This window comes from Passer montanus, unplaced genomic scaffold (assembly GCF_014805655.1).
Source record: "Passer montanus isolate IOZ18808 unplaced genomic scaffold, ASM1480565v1 scaffold27, whole genome shotgun sequence".
Lineage (NCBI taxonomy): Eukaryota > Metazoa > Chordata > Aves > Passeriformes > Passeridae > Passer > Passer montanus.
Genome location: NW_024367372.1, coordinates 5809200 through 5828411, shown reverse-complemented (window position 1 = coordinate 5828411; position 19212 = coordinate 5809200). Strand labels below are relative to the sequence as shown.

General features: G+C 44.0%; 2 protein-coding genes across 3 annotated transcripts; one reads left to right on the top strand and one right to left on the bottom strand.

The window, feature by feature from the left end:
• Nucleotides 1-5049: 5049 nt before the first annotated feature.
• Nucleotides 5050-14437, bottom strand: SLC25A29 (solute carrier family 25 member 29). 2 transcript variants are annotated; one of them, XM_039712590.1, is made up of 5 exons: nt 14242-14339; nt 12649-12692; nt 10631-10665; nt 8043-8126; nt 5050-7413 (listed from the first exon to the last, which is right to left on the bottom strand). In XM_039712590.1, exon 5 carries the CDS (start codon nt 7378-7380, stop codon nt 6670-6672), a length of 711 nt encoding a protein of 236 aa, XP_039568524.1. In that variant the 5' UTR covers nt 7381-7413; nt 8043-8126; nt 10631-10665; nt 12649-12692; nt 14242-14339; the 3' UTR covers nt 5050-6669. The 2 variants fall into 2 exon arrangements, with proteins under 2 accessions (XP_039568524.1, XP_039568522.1); XM_039712588.1 differs by lacking the exon at nt 10631-10665 and having other exon boundaries at nt 14242-14437.
• Nucleotides 14274-18983, top strand: LOC120503878 (atherin-like). Its single transcript, XM_039712912.1, has 2 exons — nt 14274-14488; nt 18687-18983. The coding sequence occupies exons 1-2, from the start codon at nt 14274-14276 to the stop codon at nt 18763-18765; spliced, it is 294 nt and encodes a 97-aa protein (XP_039568846.1). The 3' UTR covers nt 18766-18983.
• Nucleotides 18984-19212: the final 229 nt, after the last annotated feature.

Here is a 19212-nt window from a genome sequence, read left to right as displayed (position 1 = left end):
AGAAAAAACACTGTTTTGCTCTAGGTAAATGAATAAGATTCGTTAGAGCAACTGGGTTTTAGACAATTTCCGTTTTAGGGTTCTCCAAGTCTTGTGTTACTTTTTCTAAGAGAAAAGCTCTAAGCCTGGGTGCTGGTTGGGTACCACAGCTTCTGTTGTGTGTCATGGTCTGGACATGATACTCTTGTGAGCTGCTGTTCTCACCAGGTTCCTGTGTCTGCTGGGAGCTCTCCTCGGCAGCAAGCCTGAAGTTCTGTCCTAATGTTGGTGAATTTTGGGAGGGAGAGAAAGGGATGGAGAGTCTGTGGCGTCCTTGCAGGATTTATGTGTGCTTCTTTTGCCACCACTCTCTAAGTGATGTTTTAGGTTTAAGTGTGATTCCTCTGCAATCGCTCTGGTGTCAGCTGGCATCTGTGTCAGTGCTTTGTTTCGGTTCAGGAGCTCCCGGGCAGCAGTTTGCCAGGAGATGGCAGTGGATTGCCTGTTTGCACAGCAGACAGAATGGCAGTGTCAGGGTGCCCCTGCGAGGTCCAGTGTGTGTCCTGTGGCATTCAGTGGACCTTGACAGACTTGCAGCGTGCCAGTGTCAAAGAGCAAATTGCCCACACACCACTGAGAAGAATAAGAATTACAATTGTGTGCTGATTTCTGAGAGTCCTGAGTTTACGTGTGCATTCATTAAAAGCACCAGCAAGGCATTGAAAATAAAAGACTATAAATAAAAATTGTTGGGTATGACATGGGTTATATATACATACATTCATCAAATATTAAATAGAGAGTAATGTGGAAATCCAGTGATGAGTGTTGTTAATGATTGTGCTTTCAGCTGTGAGTGGTTGTTTTGGTTAACTGCTGGACCTGTAAAACATCACTGCTTCTCTCCAGCAGAGGCATCCTGAAAAGTCCAAGCTCTTCTGAGGCAGTTTGTGCCTTTGCTTCAGTCTGTTGCTGCTCATAATGTGTGCAAGGCCATTGCAGAGACTGCACAACAGCATCCACGTTTCTTTGCAGTCCTGCATTGCTGCTCTCCAGAGCATCAGAGATCTCAAGTAACTTGTTTTCCTCCCTGGAGCTGCCCCACAGAAAGTATTTCAGAAGAATGTCAATAACTAATATTTTTGAGATAAATGATAGAGCATCTGAAGCCTGTGGCATAATATGTACTGCTTGTTAAACAGTGGCAAATCCATACACAAAAGGCCTTACTGACCAGATGGGTCCTAATGCCATTTGGCTAAAGCTCATCTCAGGAACTGGTTGCAAGACAAATCTGTGGAAAACTGTGGCTTAGTGTTTTGATTTAAGGGCTCACAAAGTCAGGTGTCCTTCAGAGCTGCAAGGTGGACTTGCCAAGGACCTCACTGACCTTGCCCATGCCAATTTTGGCTTACAAAGGTTTTGACTGCCTCACGCATGGGGCATCATGCAGCTTATGCTTTGACCCATTTTTCAACACATGTATTTTTTTCTCAGCAAAACACAAAATTTGGCCTTTTGATATAGAATCCTTCAGTTTTCAGTCTTACCTGATGCTTTGACTGAACCTCCAATGGATTTATATGAATCCAGTGACTCCCACAGCTTCAAAGGGCGTACAAATGTTTCTGGTTTGAAAATTGATTGTAAGGAGTAATACATACAAGAGGTCTTTAGGTTTTCCTCTTGTGTGGTTGGTTGCTTGTTTTTATTTTATCCTCCTGCATAGGTTAGGGACAGGGGATTTAATCTCAGTTTTTTCCAGTGTGAAATGAAAATGTGTCCAGTCTCTCAGTTAAGAACTGGCAGAGAAGCAGGTAACTGCCTGGATTAACTTAAGGGTAGAAGTAATGATTACATTTACTTCCTTTAACTGCACTTAAAAAGTTTGAACTTCATTACTGACCTGTTTGAAAAGCACCTCTCATAGATTCTTCCTAAGTGAAAATACCTCAGTTCTCAAGGAAGAAGGTGTATGGCCTGGTTGATTGCAGCACTGAAGTATTCCTGATCTACCGTAAATCCCTGCTTAAGAAAATAGATCAGATCCTAGAAGAATATTCTGTTTATTTCATACCACCTTTAATCTGGCCAAGTCAAATTACTTGAGCAACACTTCTTTCTTTCTGATATATAGTAGGAAATGGTGCAGACCTTGAGGTCAGGCTTCATTATGATTTTAGTATTTTATTGACACATGGATGTGGCTAAAATAGTACAAGTCTATTTTACTGTCAATAAAAATGCAGTGTGCTTCTTTCAGTAAGAAAAACAGTCATAATAAATTATAATAGTGAATGACAACTAAGCAATTTGACTGTGTTAGTTGTTACACTTTATAGACCCTAAGAATATTTTGTGAACATTAGAACTTGACATTCTTCCATTTATATCAATCTATAGGGCATTAGTGTACACTGCAGACCTTGCCTTGATTTCAGTTTATTTATTCATAAACCTGTACAGCTCAAAATCACTTTCTAGGTCAACTCAGTTAAAAATGAGTAATAAACTATAAGTAGAAAAGCTTTTACTGTTTCTCTTATGTATTATTGTGCATATTATGTCATTTTTTTCTCATGGTGATAACCACTTTTGCAGTTTGTGAGGACAACACTAATACAAAAATTGCAAACCAGTTGCACTGGGAAGATGAAAATGGCTCATTTTCCTCTGCTTGTCTCCCCTGGACAGGCCTAAATTCCTGAACATGTAAAGCACAATTAGCTTCCCCTTGATATCAAAGGCTGTCTCCCTTAGGTTCGGCCCAGCAAGTTCTCTGCTTCCCTGCTCTCTTGCTGTGCCTCCCAGAGTCCCTCAGATCCTTCTGTCTCCATGGCTGTGATGTTTGATAGGGCATGTTGGCTTGGGTAAGCTTCTATTTTTTCTGCCAGTTTTTGTGGCAGAAGAGGAGTTTAACTGCACATTCTCCTAATCTAATAGTGTTTGGCACACTTCTGGGTTTTAAATTGTTCTTTTACTATCCATGGATTAAAAGTCGGGCTAACAGCAGCTAACATTAAACTGTTGACACCTGTTGTCCAGCATAATAATAAATACATTTAATTTCAAAGAACAAACACCTCTTTTCTTTGCGAGGTCAATGTTAACATTTGTGTCTTAGTCTTTTCCCCAGTATGCTGCCAGTGCTGCACCTGCAATGGGCAGGTTTTCATCCCTTGAGTCTAGCTACCCCTTGACCTCAACCACCCCAGTATGCTGCCAGTGCTGCACCTGCAATGGACAGGTTTTCATCCCTTGAATCTCTTGCTACCCCTTGACCTCAACCGTATGAAAAGCTTTATCATAGAATCCCAGGTCTGGGTTGGAAGGAAGCTTAAAGATCATCTAATTCCAACACCCCCTGCCATGGTCAGGGACACTTTTCACTAGACCAGGTTGCTCAGACCCCTATCCAGCCTGGCCTTGGACACTTCCAGGGATGGGCACCCACAGCTTCTCTGGGCAACCTGTGCCAGGGCCTCACTGCCCTCACAGGGAAGAATTTCTTCCTAATTTCTTCCTGTCCTCTTTCAGCTAAAGGCCATTACCCCTTGTCCTATCACTGCAGATATGCAAAGACAAGGCAGGGAGGACAAAAATCTCGACATGTTACAGACCTGATATATAGATTTCACACTAGTTCTACTGTAGTAACTCAATTAAGCAGTAGTGTACATGGGTACTTTCCCCCCCTCTTTTCCTAGTTGGACATGTTGGGTATGACATCTAGTTTAAGAACAGGGCAGAGTGACTTGATAGTGAGTTTCATTTTCAGTGATTTTTACCTTCTTAATCCCTTCAGTTATTTGGGAATTGCTTGATAATGGTGTGGAAATGGGGATCTGGGAAGGCAGGACTTAGTTCTGTCTGAAATGGCTCACAGCTCAGAAATCGATCAGGAAAAAGAACTGTATCATGATATAAAATGCTGAGGCTATTGTCTAGCTTGATTTAATAGCTAGAAGTCACGTGGATTTCAAGCAAGTGACATCAGACTAGGCTGAAAGCTGACTTTAGCCTCTTCTCAGGCTTGTTGAGTAATATCCAGTGTCTGCTCCTGATTATTTAAGTTCCAGATGGATGAATTTCTGGAAAGAATGCTTTAGTAAGCACTGCAAGTAAAACATTATATAGCCTTTTTCTGTTTTAATGATATTAGTCTTCTGAGGAGACACTGTTTGCTTATTCCAGGTATTTGTTTCTGTTCCATAGTTCAGTGTTGACCATAGTTGTTGTTCCTGCTGAGAGAACAAAAGGTACTTGACTGGAACTGACCCTGGCCACGGTCAGGTGGAGAGGTGGTGGCCTTGCTGTTTTCTGAGCCAGGAAACTGATGCTTGACAGGGTTTGGTGTCAGCCACATGTATCTGCCCTTTAAGATTAATTAGTGGAGCCAGTACCTGAAATAACCTCTGAAGAGGAGGACATGAACCCACTGGAGTGTGTCCAGAGGAGGGACGCAAAGATCAGAGGGCTGGAGAGGAGAAGGCTCTGGGGACACTCTCCAGTACCTAAAGGGGACTTACAGGGAATGGGGAGAACTTTTTACAAGGGTGTGGAGTAATAAGGGGTAACAGTTTCAAACTGAGAGTAGATGGGGATTAGGTATTGGGAAAGATTCTTTACTGTGAGAGTGGTGAGGTGCTGGAACACGTTGCCCAGAGAAGTTATGGACATCTGGTTCCTGATTTGGATGTGACCCTGCATGGACCCAAGACTTGTCTTCCCCAGTTGTGCAGCCTTGGTGCTGATCAGCACAGATGAAAGCAAATAAATGCAGAAGAGGAAGTGCCTAGGCATAGGGGCAGCTCTTTGGCTCTGAAAGCAGGATTGTTCTTTCAGAAGAGGAAAGGTCAGTTTAAAGAGGTGAGGTCAGGCACTTCCTTTCTTTGGTGGAGCTTAAGCCAGAGCAAGGCCCTGCCCTTCCCAGTGGTACACACAAGGCAGAATACAATACAGAACAAGTTTTCCCCGGCAAAAAACAGAAACCCCATCCTCATGCAAGCTTAACTGAACACAAAGAAACATCTGAGTAAAACAAAAAAAAAAAAAAAACAAACCACCAAATTTCAAACAATCAAAGGGAAAATTTAAAAAAAAATTTATTCCCTCAATATATATACAAGGATTGACATACTCCTGTACAAAGGTGTAAATGGTCTTTGCTGTGATTTGTTGTGCATATGCAGCTTAGTAGACAGATTTAACATTCAATTTGAATCTCAGTGCAAGTAGGCACTAAAACATCCACCATACCTTCAAGGTATAAAAAGACATACCAATTTTACAGGTGTCTCCAGCATATTTTGTTACAGTGCAAAATGCTATGAAATAACGCTTCTTTAGAAAATTCATAGATATATTAAACACATATTGCACTTGTCCCAACCAAAAGTGTAACAAGTTGTACTTAATGAACTAGTTTGATATGTTTTAAAACATCGCTAACACACACATAGTCCTCCCTCCTGGCTCTTTGTGCCAAATGTGTGTAGCTTTTAGCTCAAATCTTAAATAACTGTTCATAGCTCTTTGGCTAATTCAACTCTTCTTCAACAGACTGGTAACAAAAATACAGCAGATTAACGTAACAAGAAAATTCTCTAAAACCCTTTCCAGTCTCCTTTCCAGTAGCACTGTAACTAAATACATAAAATCAGTATTGTTTAAATTCGTAATGCAAGTGTATTGAACAGCAACCATTTTGGACACTTACACCCCTTTTTTCTGGAAAGGTATGAAACCTCCAGTCCTAAATATGTATGTATTTCTAAGATACTTCAAGCTGCTAAGCTAACATTGCACTCACAAACATTTTGTGCAATACCACAGGCAGGACTTTGACTTCTGTACATCACTGGCTGCTATGGAGCATGTTGGGAGAAGTGGTGCAAAGTTGCATTAACTTCAGAGAACAAAGTCCACTGGACTGAACTACTCAATGCAGTCTGTGCACCACCAAATGAGAAAGAGGTAAGGGCAAACAACACCAGTCCTACTAGATTTGAGTTTCCCTAAATCCTTACAAGCCTTGAGATTTAAAGAACAAGTGCATTTGAGTGCAGATGCTAACTTTGTGCTTAAGATATTTATTCAAAGCTGAAAGGTCAGGGAGTAACTTAGGTACAAATTCGTTTGTTTTTTACAAATCAGTATGAACAAAGTTGCTACTAAAACCATTGACATATAAAAGCAAAGGGAAACTAAAACACAGGACTAGCTGAATGCTAGTCCATACCTTTACAGTTCAGGGTTACCTGCAAAATGCCTCCACCACTAAACTTCTTCCCCCTTCTTCACCTTAGAGGAGTACACTTACTCCTGTCACATTCAAAATGAGTATTTCTTTCATGAAAACATTTCTGCATTCAACTCAACTCCGTCATTCAGAACCTGAGTGAAAGAAAACTCGATTTCTGGTGCTAGAACACTCTCCAGAGCCTTTTCTGGAGCCACAACAGCAACTTTCTAAAGGCAGGTCCCCCTCTAACTTGAATACTACTAGATGTGGACTCCTGAATAAGGCAAGATGCTGTTTATACAAGTAGTGAGATGAAATCCTAATTGGATACATTTAGGAATTCTTTATACAGATAGCATAAATCTACACTACCTGTGTGGGTCAAGTGTTCAAGTTTCACAAAACCCAACCAGCTGGGCTTTGGAAGAGGAGAACAAAGAGAAGGTTCACAAACTGGAAGGCTGATGGATTACCGGACCCGGCTCGCATTCGGGAAGGTTGTCTTCTGACTTCATGTACATTAGGAACACGGTGACAGTAGCAAAGGTAGCTGCATTGACAGGAAAAGCACGGAGAAGGGTGGAAGTGAGACCTCTGGTGAACACCCTCCAGCCTTCCTCCCGGTAGCTCTTGCGGACACAGTCCAGGATGCCGCTGTACTGCGTGACGCCCCCGACGCCGTCGGCCTGCAGCCGCGATTTGATCACATCCATGGGATAGGTGGAGAGCCACGAGACGATGCCCGACATCCCTCCAGAAAACAGCAGCTTGGGAATAACGTAACTGTCTTCAGCTTCACAGCCTAAATACCGAGTCATGCAGTCATAGGTCAGGAAGTAGAAGCCAAAGCTCGGGGTTTCTCTTATGAAGGTAGAGACCATGCCCCTGTTGATGCCCCTCAGCCCTTCCTTTTGATAGATTTTGATCAAACAGTCCAGAGAATTTTTGTAGTTCTTCGTTTTTAGTTTATATTCTCCTGTTCCTTGAAGCTGCATCCTTGTCTTTGCCAGCTCCATGGGACAGCAGATGATGCACTGGATGGCTCCTGCTGCTGACCCTGCAAGGAACTGGTTGAGAGGAGTGTCTTTGCCCAGGGCACGAAGGGTGTTTCCTTGCACACCGAACACCAGCGCGTTAATGAACGTCAGTCCCATCATTGGTGACCCAATACCTTTATAGAGTCCAAAAGCCTAATGGAAGAAGGGAGGAAAAACCCTTTTTAGCAGTGGTGTGGATAACCTCCTCAAACTGCAGAGCACAGCCTTTCTAGCTCTCCCTTGTACCCCATCAGAACCACCTTGTTTTGTAATAAGAATTTAATCTTTGCCCAGGACACAAACATCTAAGCAATTTAGCAGTACAAAAATACAGTTGAAGACATTCAGAAAATAATCTTGCTCCACCCAGACATAAGTTTTCTGGCAAATTTTATACCTTTTCTTTTTAAGTAGCTTACTTAAAGCCTAAAGTCAGCTTTTTAACAATGGTCCTAAAGTTTCAGCAGTAGCAAAAACACTTCACCAATTTCTGCACTCATTGCTTAGATTCTCAGAAAACTAGTTATTTAAATAACTTCTTATTTTATTGAAAAAGTTAGTCTCAAAATACCATCTTCTGACTTAGTGATCTTCTTCCCAAAGTTTCTGGCAAAGTTCTGACTACAATATCTGCCCTGCAGTGAGTGGAGATTCAGAGCATGCTTTATCTCTTGATCTTCAACATTTGTCAGCTTTGTTTTTAACAGCTTTCCCACCCTCCTGAGCCAAAATACACAAAGATTTAAAAAAAAAAATACACAAAGCAATAATTTTGTACTTACAGATTCTTGCTTTATGATGGACTGAAAGCAATGGAAAGTCCCACGGTAGAGAGGTTTCTCTACATTTTGAACTTGCAGACGAACCTATAAAAAGTTGTGTGAGATACCAATTTGTACATCAGGAAGAGCCTAAAGGGTAAGCTACTGTCTTGTACCTATGTGAAGATTTTCTATAGCAATGCATATGCAAGAGCACGGGCTGGACACTGGAATGCCATGTGTGGCACAATAATTTGAAAAATTTTGTGTGTTTTGAATTAAGTTGGGGAGTGAAAAGATGAGGGGAAGAGGATCATTAACTTCCTGTAACTATTAGCAAACCAATTAGTGGAAAGGTACATTGACATCTAGAATTTCAAACAGATGCTTTCCAGTACAGGCTACAATAGGGACTTTCTTTAGCTGCCAAGAATAGCAGCTATTCTCACTAAGGAATACCTGTGCAAACCTGAGACAATTTAATTAAAAAAACTATTTGCAAGTCAAGCATGAGATTAGAATAATTTTAAAGGGATGGAAACTTTCTACAATACCCATAGTGTTTCTAAATGCCAGATTGGGGCCCATTCATTGAGATCTGATTTTTTTTTTCCAGAGGGTAGCTGGGCAGTGACTCTTAAGATGTCTGTCTTTGCATAAGGGAAGGACTAAAAAGCCATTTGTCCTTTTAAATTTTAGTCTATTTTAGTTTTTTAGCCTGCTGAATGCAAGCAATTGGTGAGGGTGTAGCTGCTTCAAGCCTTTAGATGTTAGCAATCAATTAACCTTTCCAAAACTGAAACAGTATGCTCTGCTGGAGAGATAAATGGTATTGTAGCTGTTTGTCTTAGGAGATCCCTTGTCTGGATGCTTTTTAACCTAAAATGGAAAATTTCACTTCTGTTTTTTCATGCTTATTTGCCCTCAGCACACTTTAAAAGAGTCTCAGTTCTACCTAGCTCAGGCAAAGCTCTACACTCAGCAATGAGCTTAGTTGATTTTTCTGGATTGATGAAGTTATAAATCTGTGTTTGATCTCCTGCATGGAGGGCTGCAATGATCTTCAGAAAAGAAGCTTATCAACCATGTAATGCTGCTGCAGGGCAGCAAACTCCAGGCCAAAAAACTTCAGTCTCTCAGAGCCAAAGAAAAAAATTTACATCTATGTAAAGATTCCTGAACTTATTTTTTTCATGGTTGCCTAAAGTAATAAAAACCACCACCACAGCAATGAAAGACCTGTCATCTGTGTGTCTAGAAAACAATTTATGGAGGTGGTTTGTCAGAATCCTATATTCAGGTTAACTTCCTTCAAAGCAAAAAGAAATTGACAGTTTTAGTGGTTTTCCTCCAACAGGTTATTCCATGCTTTGTAAATCAGAACTTTAGTTTTCACTGTTGTTTCAGTATGTACATTAGTGTATGCTAGCCATGGTGGGAGGCTGAGATCACCTTGGGTCTTGCAACATCTCAGCATTAAAAGCAGGCTTACAGTAGGATTCAAAGAAAATAATTCCTCTGTCACTTCAAGTGACTTTTGGGGGTAGAGAGACTGTCAAAACTGTTAAAGAAGCAGGTCCACAAGCAAAGGCAAATCTTAACAAGCTGTCACAATTGCACAAACAAAGGTTTTACTCCACGTAGAATTTACTGTTACTGTTTCAAACCTTGTCTGTGACTTCCACACATTAAGGGCTTTGGAGCTTAGAAACCTTCTTACTTTATCTTTTCTGCTTGTGTTCAATAGTTTAGAATTAGCCATATCTATGGGCTGAGTTTCCTAGTGGTACACAGCTCCCTCTACTTTTGTCTAAATAATTTATGATATATTAACCAATTAAGCTTTACTGTAGGGTAGAATATTTGGAGCATTGACTCCTCAGGTCTAAGAATTAAAATTCTCTTTCTCTTGAGCACAGTGCTGGTCACACACGGGTACCCACATCAGCAGACTGCCACAGCAATGAGTGCACCTGAAACTTGCATTTTCATGCATATTAATGGCATATTCAGTAAGCTCTCTAGTGTGTATAACTACAGGAAAGATGAATCATGTGCAAAGTTCATCCACCTGCTCCCTTCATTGCCCAGTATTCTAGCTTCCTTCTTATGGGAAAATATTGTTACTAACATTTTAGGTCCAGTAAGAACACCCAGTAATTTCACATCACTAAAGACTTGCATAAAGGCACTCAAGACTAAATAAAGAAAGCCAAAGCACTACATCAAAACAGTCCAAGCATTTAATAATGTGGGAAATCAGTGACTTCAAAAGTATTTGAGCAATGAAAACATCATCCGGGAATATGTACTGGATAAGACCTCAAGAGCAGTGTGCCTGAGATTTGGTTTTAGAGGCACTGTGTGTGGGAGGGTATACAGCCAGAAATGCACAGCAGAAAGAGGGTTCAGAATAAAACTACATTTAAAAAAAAAGGGATATTTAAACCCCGCTCCCTCCATGCCATAGCTGTAGAAGAGGGACACATCAGTTTAAAATTAAAAAGGGAAAAAGCTTCATAAGTCTTTCAGTTCTTTACTTGAACTAATACATTTGGGAATAAATTAAGACTGAGAGAAACAGAAGTGTTCACCTGGGCTATACTTACTAGGTAACTCTCCCGTGATGAGGCTTATCTGTCATCTACAACAAAGTAACACTTTTGCTGTTAATGAAGACAGCCCCTAGCTCAGAAAGTAAAGGCAGTTAAAAGCAAAAAAGCAATTTTATACATTACATCAACAAACCAGGGATAAAGAGTTTGCCAGTTCTGAGATCAGCTCAGCTGCAGGTTTTGCAGGGTGACTTCACCAGCTTAAGGTCTCCCTGTGTGTCCCACCATCCCCCTCCCAGCTCTGTGAAACACGAGCACCAGCCAGAAAAAACCCAAAAGAGCTTAAATGCCAAGGCAGACTTAAAACTTTGGCTTATCAAAGCAGAGCTTTCCCATTGTTCAGTTATATTAAAAATGCACAGTCTAAGGTGACTACCAGCTAGCCCTTTAAACACTGCAGAACAATAAAAAGTTAAGAATTAACACATATACATACACAAGTTATGCAATGTCTTTTTTTTTTCCCTTAAAGGGTGGTTAGTTTTTCCACATACACTGGTGGCTATGCCAGCTAATAATACAAACATTAGTATTTGTTTTAACAAAATAGAGATAAACATGTACAATACCTTCTAAAGGATATGAAAATATAATGTGTCACACTGGATTTCAAAAAACATTTAGAAAGAAATTATTTGCTGTATTGTGAATTGAGATGCTTTTTTCCCAGGCTGATACATCTATTTTGCAATGATACATCTGCTGAAACCAGCATGGGAGCTTCAGTTTTTACAGTTAAATGTTCAGCTTCATGCAACAGAAGCTGTTCCAGTTAAAAAAAACCAAAAAACAAAAAACAAACAAACCACCAACTAAAACCCAAACATGGTTACCTTTAGTCTGAGCATAGAATTTTAGCACTTTTACTGGATTCAATGAAATGACTGATCACCTTCAGTTAAGCATGAAAAACTTGGCAGGACGGGAGATAAAGAGACAGCTGGCCCTGTACCACCATAATAAAAATTGTGCAAGTCTGGATGATGCTATGCCTGAAAATATATTCTAGAATTCAGCTGAATTATTTAACTGTCAAATGTACCACATTCTGAGCAACAGAAAGACAGATTTTACTGTTTTATCAGCTTGCACTGCAAGCTTGCAAGGAGGATCAATATCCACTAACTCAGGAATTCTGTAGTGAATTAACCATGCTCTAGGATACAGAATGTGATGGGGCCCTCAGCATTTGCATATCTAAATTCAGCAAGGTAAAGGTATTCCAAAGATAGATCTACTACGTGGCATGCTGTCTGCTGCAGTCAAGTGACCTGATGTATTACTTTAGCAGGGAATGCACTGATATCCCTTCCATTCTGCAGTGCAAGATTTGGGATAAGGCTGCCAAAAGATGACTAATTGTCATTCTGTTCTGAAAAATGGGCTTGGACTTCTGAGAGCCCTGGCTGGGGGACCCTCCAGGAGCTCTCAAATCCTGTGTTTATAGTAGCTGAAGTGTATGTAACACACACAACTAACCATCAGGAAACCAATTTTAAGTTGGAAAGTTATAAAAATATATAATAATACTTGGAGGAAACAGCCTCCAGACAAGCTCCATAGTGTGGATTTTTATTGATTTCCACCTATGCTACAAATTAAAGAGTAATAGCAGAGCTTGAGGGGAAAACAAAACACCAATCTTCCAACAGTCTAACAAAGTGGGTTTGAGTTACAAATGCAGGGAGAGGCAGTTTCAGCAGTTAGTGTTGAACAGCTGCAGAGAAGCAAGCTTAGAACAAAATTTAGTTCAATGCAAAGTTGTATTTCCAAATACCACATTGTTACTGTACTAAATTTGCAGTTTAAGGCCAAGGTTTATGTTACTAAGTTTTCACTTTTGAAGAGCTGGAGATTGAAGAATCTAAAGCAGTATTTGTGGAGGCTTGCTCCAAGCTTTCCCACACAGATTTACACTCCCACAGTGTCTGGGGATTTTTTTCTTCCTCCCCCACTGCTTGGAGAAACTAAGTTTTCTACTTAGAGGTGAATATATTTCATAATCAACCCACCTTAACAGTGTCAAAGGGGTGTCCCACCAGCACACCAGCAGCACCTGAAATGCAATAAATGCCACGGTTATTACTCTGGAGTTCCTTCCTGGGTCTGGGGCTGCAGTAGCCCAAGCAGGACCACCAGCCTGAGGTGTGAGTGCACACCATGGTTGGCAAACCAGCTAAAGAGCATCCTACCAAGTCAGGAGATAGGAGATCTACAATTTAGAACCTCCAGGCCAGTACCAGGTGCCTTTGTGCTTCCCAGGAAGGCTCTGAGCCCCAGGCAGGGGTTGGGCTGTGTGACTACAGACCTGCCACACCATATGGAATGTGCAGCCATGACTCCTGGCCTCAGCTCAAGGCAAATCCAGCGGGCAGAAAATGCAGGTTTCCTCTAAAACACAATATTTCATGTACATACAGCTCTGTGCAGGCACAGAAAACACGTGAACATCTCTGAAGGCAGCAGAGCATTAATGCTCTCTGCCTACAGCCTTTCCAACAGCACCTGCAGAGGGATCACATATTACTGAAAACCTTTGCTTCATTCTAGCATCAAAGGACATTTTAGAAGCCACATGCAGGCCTGTTAGTTACACCAGTCTGAACGCGGGGTTTTGCACACACAGGCCGGAGCAGTGAGTGCCCTGGCCCTGCAGGGTGACCCAGCAATCCCCAGTGACCGCTGGCACCGTCCGCGCTCCTTCCCACGTCCCTGGAGCGGAGCTGCCCTCCCTGTCCCGGGCAGCAGCACAGGGCCTGCCCCTGGATGCTGCAGCCCCGCTTGTTTAAGGCCAGCAACACGGGCCAAGAGAGACAAACAGCAATGTGCACTGTGCTCGGCACGGAAAGGCCAGCGGGGGCCGATCCCGGGGGAACCCTGGCAGGGCAAGGAGCGCCAGGACGAAATCAGAGAGACGCTGGAAAAAGGAATTTTAAACCATGGTTGCCAGGTTGGCGAGAAAAACAGCAAGGGCAAATGCCCGAAAAGACGCGAGAATCAGTCTCCTGAGCACAATTCAATAACCGCTAAATATAGCAGGGGCAGGCAGGCCGGCCGCAGCCGCGCGGGGACGCGTGTCCGTGTTCGCCCCTCTCCATCTTAAAGCTGCCCGGGGTCGCTGTGCTCAGCTCGGGGTTCCCGACCTTCCCGCTGTCCCTGTGCTCGCCCAGACCCCCATCCCCATCCCTGCCCCCATCCCCCGCTCCTCCCAGCCCCTCGGGCACGGCCGCGGAGGGCTCGGAGCGCACCCCGAGATCTTCCCCGCCCGGCTCGGCCCGGCACGGCTCGGCCCGGCACCATCCTCGGCTCCCAAAATAACAGCGCCGGCCCAGCCCTGCCCGCCGACCTGCCGGCCTTTCTTCCGCATTTTAAAAGCGTTTCGCTCTTTCCCCTTCTACGCCTCTTCTCTATTTCCTACCTTCTTACGTTTCTCCCCTTTTCCTTTTTTAGCTATTTTTCTGCTTTTTTTTTTTTTGGTTTTTTTTTTTTTTTTGGTTTTTTTTTTTTAACTATTCTTTTCTTCTCACCCCCCTCTCCTTCTCTTTCCTTTCCCTTTTTCCTCCCCCTTCCCCACCATATTTTAACGATTATTTTTTTCCGCTCACCGCCAACGCATCCCGCCAGGAAATCCAGAGCCATGCCGGCACCGCGGGCCCTGCGCGCCGCCGCTCCGCGCTCTGCGGGCGCGCAGCCCCCGCCCGGCCCTTTCTACCCGTGCGAGGGGCCGGGCCGCGCCTCCGGGGGCGGGGGCCGAGGGACAACTCCCCCCAGGCCGCCCCCAGCACTGGCGGCAGCGCGGGGGCGGCTCCCGGCGAGGGGCGTGATGGAGATGCCGGCGCCGGGAATGCCGAGGTACCTCCGGCGCCTCCCTTTCCCCCCCGCCTTCAACCTGTCACTTCTTTCTCTGCTACGGCTGCGTAATGAACCAGAAGGAAAGGCTGGGAAAAAAAAAATAAATTGGGAGGCTGGGGAGGTGGTGGTTGGAGGGTGGAGGGAGTAGAGCTTCCCTCTCGTGGAGCATCAGTAGCTCCTCAGCTGTTTTGGGTGCCCGGGGAGGCTGTCCTGGGGGGCCTTGCTTCCCAGGAGGGGTGTCCCTGGGTGCTTGTGGCTGGAAAGCCTGAGGAGCTGATAGCATGAGGCCTTTGGAGAGGGTGTCCCCTTTTAACAGGGGTAAAATGCCTGCCAGACTTCTTACGAGGAAGGGCAGGGAGAGTCAGAGCTGTTCAGCCTGGAGAAGAGAAGCTCCAGTGAGACCTTCACAGGGCAGCTTGGGCTGGAAGGGACCACAGTGGGTCATCCTGTCCAACCTTCCTGCTTAAGCAGGGTCACCCCAGAGCACGTGGCATAGGATTGCATCCAGATGCTTTCTTGAATACCTTCGCTGAGGGGAAACTCCAGGCCGTTTCCAGGAAATCTGTTCTGGTCTGCAATCACTGCACAGTAAAGGAGTTTTCATGTTCAGGTAGAACTTCCTGTGCATCAATTTCTGCCCGTTGTCTCTTGCTCAGCACCACCAATAAGAGCCTGGGTCCATCCTCTTGACACCCTCCCTTCAGATGCTCAGAGACATTGACCGAGTCCCTTCTCAGTGGTTTCTTCTCAAGCTGAGCAGGCCCAGCTCCATCAGCCTGAGAGATGTGTTCCTGTTCTGGATCAACTTCACTGCCCTTTGCTGACTCACCCCTGGAGCTCCATGTCCTTCTTGTACTGAGCAGCCCAGAGCAGGACACAGCACTCCAGGGCTGGGTAGAGGGGCAGGATCACCCTCCTCAACCTGCTGGCAGTGCTCTGGAGCATGTTGTCAGAGAAACTGTGGGTGCCCCATCCCTGGAAGTGTTCAGGGCCAAATTGAATGGCTCTTCAAACCACCAGTTCTAGTGAGAGGTGTGTGTCCCTGCCCATGGCAGAGGGGGTGGAACTGGATGGTTTTTGAGGTCCCTTCCAACCCAAACCATTCTATGATTCTGTTACCAGACTCTTCCCCCAGAATATTGTCCCAGAGAGGGGAGGAAGGGCTGCACCAGCAGATATGGGCCTTGTGCCAAATGCTGACCCCATGGCACAATGGGAAGTGTGGGAATGAGAGACCCTGTCTTTGGGGGTCAGATCCACAAAGGAGCGGCCTGCTGCCCATGGGGCTTTGCAGAGCCCTGGGTCTCAGTGTTACACAGCACTGCTGCACCTCACCCTGCACACGGGGCCTCTCCCTCCCCGCAGGCTTTTCTTGTTCTGCATTAATTCTGCTTTCCTGCTAACATTGCCTGGCTTCAGGGTGCCCTGATGCCAGAGTGCTTAAATGGGGAACTCAAGCTGTTGACAATTTGAAAAGGGAGCCCTGTTTAAGCTGCTCGTTATTTCTGCAGGCAATGTCTGAGAAAGGGGAATACCAGTGGCCTAGAACAATAAGTAGCCTATTCCAGCTTTGCTTAGAGTAACAGGATCTTCTTCAGGGCCTGCACAGTCTAAATTAATTTTAGAGGGTAAATTCCAGAAGCAGAATGGAAAAGCAGATAAGTGGATTTAGTTCTTTTTTTTTTTTTAATTACTTTCCATGGTATGGCAGGATTTTTTTAGGTGAAGCAGCTCCATAAAAAATCAATAAAATCTTGCAGTGGAATAACACATTGAAAATCAATCCAGCTTTTGCCTTCTGTGCAAAGAAAGCACACAAACAAATGAACAAAGACAAGGATGCTTTCAAAGAGGTCCGAAACTAGTAGTAGAAGAAAAAAAAAATGAGACTCTGTCCCAGATTAAGCAGCTCTTGGACTATCATTACAATTAATAAACAGACAAGATTTAAATGCAAAACATTCAATGAATCTCTGACATTACCCATGTCTTCCAAACCAATCCTCATTCCTTCCCATCTCTAAAACCCATCAAATCGAATCAAGCACCAAGGTGTCTCTAGGATGCTTTGAGTTCTCTCATTCACCTGCCTGCCCTACCTGGAGATGCCCAGCTGGCACTACCATCAAATCGAATCAAGCACCAAGGTGTCTCTAGGATGCTTTGAGTTCCCTCATTCTGGGAATGAGGGGATGCCTGCCCTACCTGGGGATGCCCAGCTGGCACTGGGGAGCAGGTAGATGGGCTGGTCCTGTCCTCTGACACAGCATCAATGGCTTTGGGAGTTGCCCACTCCTGCTCTATCACCCACCTCCTAACAGGAGCCTGAGGTTTTACTGAGCTCACATCTACAGACAGTACTTGAGACCAGACAGAAATCCCTGACCAGTCCTTTTTCCTTAAGCATTTTGTTCAAGTATAAGTGGAAGTGAGTTTCTGTGACATGTATACCCTGGATCCATGGGGGAAGCTATAACCATGTGCAGAATTTTGTAGGTGAAAATCCAGAGGTTATAGGTCTCTGTCTTGTAGCACAAGGCTTGGAAGGATCAGCTTTGCCTAAAAGGTTCCCATTTTTAATCTGTTATTCAAATCCTCTGATCTCCCAAGCAATCTGCCTCAGAGGAATTCTCTAGCAGAAGTGGTTTTGTAATTCTAATGTTTGCTCACAGTGGTCAGGAAAAACATTTCCTCTCTCTTTGAGGGCACTTCTAGGTTATCTGAAGATGGTTTCAGTCTTAGTCTTTTCTTCTCTGAATTATATTAATAATTATCTTCTGATCTCTGAATCTTCTTAGTCCCTCTTTCTTCAGCTGGAGTTCCTTGAACCAAGCCCTAAGGCCTTGCTGAGTGAGCTCTGGCAGATTACCCTGGGTATTTACAGACAACACTCTTGCTCACTGAATATGAATATGAGATCAGACATTCACAAGAGACATAACACAAAACATATCATGACATAACATATAACATAACATGATATGGTATTGTTCACTTATGGCAGCCTGTGACACATGATGTGCTCCAGGTCCCTTCTGGTAGATCAGCTGTGTGCCACAATGTTCCCAGGTTTTTTTCTGTAGTCATTCCTAGCTGTTCATGCTAAATTGCTTTTTCCAGATTGTATTTCCAGTTTGTCAAGATCACTTGAATTCTAATCCTGCTGTTGGTGTTTGTGCAGCCCCTCCCAGGTTGCTGCAATCTCCCAAGGCCTGTCTTGTTCCTGTATGCTTGAGCTGTTCCTAATAAGCTTTATTTAATTTTACAGAGTGTTTTATTCAATGCTACTGAACCCCATTGGAGCACTTCAGAGGGGTGGCAGTCACTTTATGTGCTAGTGCAGAGAACATCAAGGGCTCACTGGTACAAAGTCTGAGATGTCCAGGGCTGGTTCACTAAGGCATGAGCATGGCTTCAGTCCCGCTGGGGACTTTGTCTTCTGTTCGTTTTTTCTTTCTTGGGGTTTTGTTTTGTTTTCAGTTCAAGTTACACTTGTGAGGCAGTGCTGTGTAAATGTGGATGAGTTTATTAGTGTTGTGTGTGGCTGGGACAGTGAGTCAATAGAGATTTTTGTATTTGTGTGATAAATGGAAGGAAGTGTTAGAGCTCTTACAGCTGGGGAGTATTTTGAATATTCATTCAGGGCCATATGTGTGCAGTATAGATATGGTTTTGGAGAGGACAGCTAGCCTGACACTGAAGGAAACCAGATTTAATGGTTCTCTTCTTTCCTCAGCCTGTTTTCCTAGTTTTTTCAGAAGCTGTGTCTGATCTTGTGTCTGCTTTGTTGCTGTGCAATGCCTCTGGCTCAGAGTGTGACTCAGATGCCTGTTGGGACCCTTGTGCCCTTCAGGCTCCATGGATCAGGCTCATCTGTGCCTGCCTTCCTTCTCATTCTGCTGAGGCTGTTCCAAAACAACTTACTGCTGGGATGCCTCCCCTGGAGAGCTAGAGTGAGGGGTTGTGCTTTTCCTGCTTTCTTCTTCTTTGGGAGCACTGAGCTTCCCCGCTGCATGGCCAAACGTGGGCCCCTCAAATAAAGCAGGCAGAAAAGAAAGAGCCCAGAGCAACTTGGGAAACACATAGAGTCTACCAGCATGTACAGCAGCTGCACTGCTGTGTGTCTGACAGAAAAGGTTATAACAAAATCCAAGTTAAGCCTCAAAAAACCTCTTACCTTTGTCCCTTTGTCTTTTAGGCGGAAGAGGCTTTGCAGAGGATGCTGGAAGGGTGAGATAGCAGAGGAAATTTCTCCTCATTCCTCTGGCAAGAAGTGACCCTGTTGGCTGTCTGCTGTCCTCAATGGCACACAGGGGAAATCTGTGAGAAGGTGCCACCAAACTGAAACCTGCTCAAGGGGTCAGGAAACTAGGGAATGGAACAGGAAAAGGCAGAGAGCAAGCAGTGTGACAGAATAAACACTGCAGGTAAGTATAGCATGAAACAGTGGGGCACAATGAAGTAGGAAAGGAACAAAAATGTGGAGTTGTGATGAACTCGTGGAAATTCTGGTGGCAGTGGCATGCAATAAAATATACATTGTTGACTCTGGTGTTACAAAATCTTTCTGTTTGCTTGTGAATTTGGCATCAACAATTGGCCACATCCCAGCAGAAAGGTCCCACTACAATGTGGAGGGTGGTGGATGAGGGAATGTTCCCTTTGCTCCCCAGAGCTTTGCTGAGGCTTGGCCAGCTCTGGGACCACCTTGCATGGGAATTCTC

Excerpts from the sequence above, each read along its gene's own strand:
- LOC120503878 (XM_039712912.1), top strand. The coding sequence starts at position 14,274 with ATGCCGGCACCGCGGGCCCTGCGCGCCGCCGCTCCGCGCTCTGCGGGC. Across the intron at positions 14,489-18,686 it reads CCGGCGCCGGGAATGCCGAG|GCGGAAGAGGCTTTGCAGAG; the intron begins GTACCTCCGGCG and ends TTTGTCTTTTAG.
- SLC25A29 (XM_039712588.1), bottom strand. The coding sequence starts at position 14,275 with ATGGCTCTGGATTTCCTGGCGGGATGCGTTGGCG. Across the intron at positions 8,127-12,648 it reads ACCCCTTTGACACTGTTAAG|GTTCGTCTGCAAGTTCAAAA; the intron begins GTGGGTTGATTA and ends AACTTTTTATAG. Across the intron at positions 7,414-8,042 it reads CCATCATAAAGCAAGAATCT|GCTTTTGGACTCTATAAAGG; the intron begins GTAAGTACAAAA and ends TTCTTCCATTAG.